Source organism: Alligator sinensis, unplaced genomic scaffold, assembly GCF_000455745.1.
Source record: "Alligator sinensis unplaced genomic scaffold, ASM45574v1 scaffold1102_1, whole genome shotgun sequence".
NCBI lineage: Eukaryota > Metazoa > Chordata > Crocodylia > Alligatoridae > Alligator > Alligator sinensis.
Genome location: NW_005842342.1, coordinates 1,188,812 through 1,192,101, shown reverse-complemented (window position 1 = coordinate 1,192,101; position 3,290 = coordinate 1,188,812). Strand labels below are relative to the sequence as shown.

The 3,290-nt window shown below is 39.2% G+C and overlaps 1 protein-coding gene across 3 annotated transcripts in view; it reads right to left on the bottom strand.

The window, feature by feature from the left end:
- COPS5 (COP9 signalosome subunit 5) overlaps window positions 1-3,290 on the bottom strand; it is an 18,119-nt gene that overhangs the window by 10,215 nt on the left and 4,614 nt on the right. For all 3 annotated transcript variants that reach the window (XM_025210224.1, XM_014522333.2, XM_025210223.1), the window contains exons 3-4: window positions 2,882-2,947; window positions 1,889-1,974 (exon numbers count right to left, since the gene is read on the bottom strand). In XM_025210224.1, the coding sequence (XP_025066009.1) occupies window positions 1,889-1,974; window positions 2,882-2,947 (152 nt within the window). The remainder of the gene's footprint in view (window positions 1-1,888; window positions 1,975-2,881; window positions 2,948-3,290) is intronic.

Genomic DNA, 3,290 nt, shown 5'->3' with positions numbered 1-3,290 from the left:
GGGAGGGGGGGGGCGTCGTGCTGAGAGAGAGGCCTATGTCACTCACCTCCCCCACCTTGGGTTGGGGTCCAGCTTCCCCCCTTCCCTCTTGGTCTAGGCCTGCTCCCTCCCTTCCCCACCTGCTGCTTCGGGCCTAGGCTTGTTCCCCCTCTTCCCCCCACCTCATTGTTTTGGGTCCAGTTCCCTCCCACTGCTTTGGGTATGGGCCATGCACCACTGCATCCCCTGCCATTCAACCCTGCACCGCCTCTGCCTCCCAGGAACAAGGGGGGTGGGGGAGTAAGGGAGCTCACACGCAGAGGTGGCTGATGGTGGTGGGTGGTAGCAGTCAGCAGCACGCTGACACTGGTAATCCCTCCTCCCCTTCCTGCTCCCCTCTTTCCCACCACCTTCCCCTCACTGCTGACGTGCGTGCATGTGTGCGTGTTTGTGTGTGTGTGGGAGGGGGGCCGCTCCGGGCCCTGGCTCCAAGGAGCAAGGTGGGGGGGGAGCCCCAGGCACTGAGGCTAGCTCTGGCCCCTCAATCTCCTCTGTCATGGCAGCGTTCCGGTGTGTGTGTGTGTGGGTGCCTTAGTCCCTGCTGTCATGGCAGTGGTCTGCTGTGCGTCTATCTGTGCAGAGCACAGAACACTCAGATTGGCTGCCGAGACAACCAATCACAGTGCAAATAAAGCGTTATAAACAGACAGGCAGACAAAGGCTTTTATAATATTAGAATTATTATTTTGGAAAAGTGAACCCAAGAGAGAACTTTGTGTTTCAGATGGAATTTAAATTAAGCTAGTCTGATGAGTTTTCTACTTTTAAATCTCCAATTATTTAACTGTCAACTTTATCCAGTCAAAATCAGCAATGCATCATACTTTATTTTTTTGGCCTGTTTAAACTTTGTCATTGCACACAATTTCATCTTGAATAGTGTAAGTTCTTATTTAAATAGAACAGATCCACTAACCTATTAACATTAATATACTGACCCAGCTCAATTTTCAGGAACTATTTAATTCATTAGGAAAACAATGTATTTGCAAGTAAACACACAAATTCAAAGCAATTCAATTATTTAATGAGCAAGAGAAACAAAAAAATAAATAAGAAAGAAAGAGACAGAAATTAAAGATATGAGCACTATCAAGCAGTCCATTTTCAGAGGACATTACAGCTGGATATCAATAATTAACTATATTATACCAGCACTTTGTTCACCTAAAATAATCAGAAATTATTTTGCTCTAACATTTCCATAGCAATTTTGCTCTTAAAATTAGAGTGCTTTTTACAAATATTAACGAATTTAACCCCAATATTGTGATGCAGGGAAACACCTCAGTTTTCAGTTGGTAAAAAAATTGATTTGCCTAAGGAAAGTGTTGGGAATTTCCAATTCCTAGTTCTACATCTTCATCACTTGACAAGGAAAAAGATGAACTAATATGCAAAAGGAAGGCTATCTCATTTAAAAACAAACAAACAATCAAAAAGAACCTCAAAACCAAAAACACATGGAGACTGTGCATGTATGTGTGTAGTCATTAAACTACATAACCAACTTGAAAAAATAAAGTATATGGTAACATGCTAAATTAATTTTTTTCACGTAATTCCAAAAGTAAAGCTTTAGACATTTCTCAAATGTTTCTCATTTGTACACTTATCTGTTAAATGCTTTTTCAGCATTAATGTCAATATTCATAATTAATTAGGCACTGGCACTTCCATTCAGGGGTGTTCAGAAACTAGCTGCTTTGACTCAGCTGCCTCAGTGTCTTCATTTGGTCCCTCAGTCTTTAAAATAGGGTTCCATAAAGCACGAATGAAAAACAACATTTTTTCCACAAAGCTAGTAGCATCACAGCCTTCTACTATAGCTAACTTCTGAGGTACTTACTGTTTACAGTGCACACCAAAGTCTTCTATTTTATTAAGTGGAATAGTCTGGTACTCAGAAGGACCTTCATCTGGAGGTTTATAGCCCTGCCAAGGTTACACATGTATAAAACATACCACATAAGTGAAAAAGTACTTTTTTATACTGAAGTCTTTTTAAGACCAATTGCAAATGTTTTAATTTAGCATAAAGAAAACAACTTCTGAAAACGGATGGCCCAATGGACCTGCTAAAAGATTCTGGAATCTTCTTGGGTACATGATTCATATCTGATTTGAGTAAATAATCAATAATAATCTGATGGAAGCAAGTTGGTGGTTTCAGTCCAGTTCCTGTTGGATATAGCTTGTAAATAGGCATCTTTGGGCAAGGTGCTAAGACTACTCCTAGAAGTGATCCAATCCTACCCCAACCCAGGGGAGGACTGAAAAATATTAAATTCCTTGGAAAGAAGTCTAGAAGTTACCCCCTCTGAATCTAACATACCAAAGAAGAGTATTTAATAGGACAGCACAGATTTTCATTGTTTATAGATTACACTGAGTTACTTTACATTGAAATCAGACTCTTTATCAACATTATTTTTCTTCTAGGATAAATATGCATATACTGATATTTTAATGTAGATAAAAGCATTTCTGAAAAATACTTTTTTCTGAAAAAGCATTTTGAGGAATACAAAAGCCAGATCCAATTATGAGTTATTCATGTTTAACGGGTGTAGGTGGTAGCCATGTTGGTCTAAGGACATAGGCAGACAAGGTTCTTTGGGTGAATCTGATACCTTTTATTAGACCAACTTAAATAGTTGGAAAACAATTTTTAAGCAAGCTTTCGGGTTCAAAAACCCTTCGTCAGGCTAAGGAAGTTTCAGCAGTTGTTGTGTGCTCTTCCTGGATGGAATGTTTAACAGGGATTCTTACTTAAGGGTCTATACATATAATTAAAATACAGTTCAGTAATCGGGTAATTTTATTAGTCTCAACTGTTTACCTTGGGATATGTTCTAAATGCTCCAAGATTTACTTTTCCAGCCGATATCGTTCGTGTTGGATCAATCTGTAAAAATACAGGTAATACTCACTATGAATAGTTGGTATCATTTTTTTAAGTTTACAGGTCTTAGACGGAAACACTAACTTGAAAAATTCTTGTTACTTTGTTATAAAGAACCGTATCTTTGTTACTGACATCAAATTGAGTTCTCATTACAGCATAATACAGTAGAGTATGAGTGACTTCTCACTAGCCACTCTAAAATTAATTTATTCACAGCATACCTGAATGGAATGGTTAGCAGGCATCTCAGCAAACCCTTTATTATCCCCTCTTTTGAGACATAAGGGGCCTATTACATCATCTAACTTTTGATGTGGATATGGGAAGAAAGGAATGCAGGAAT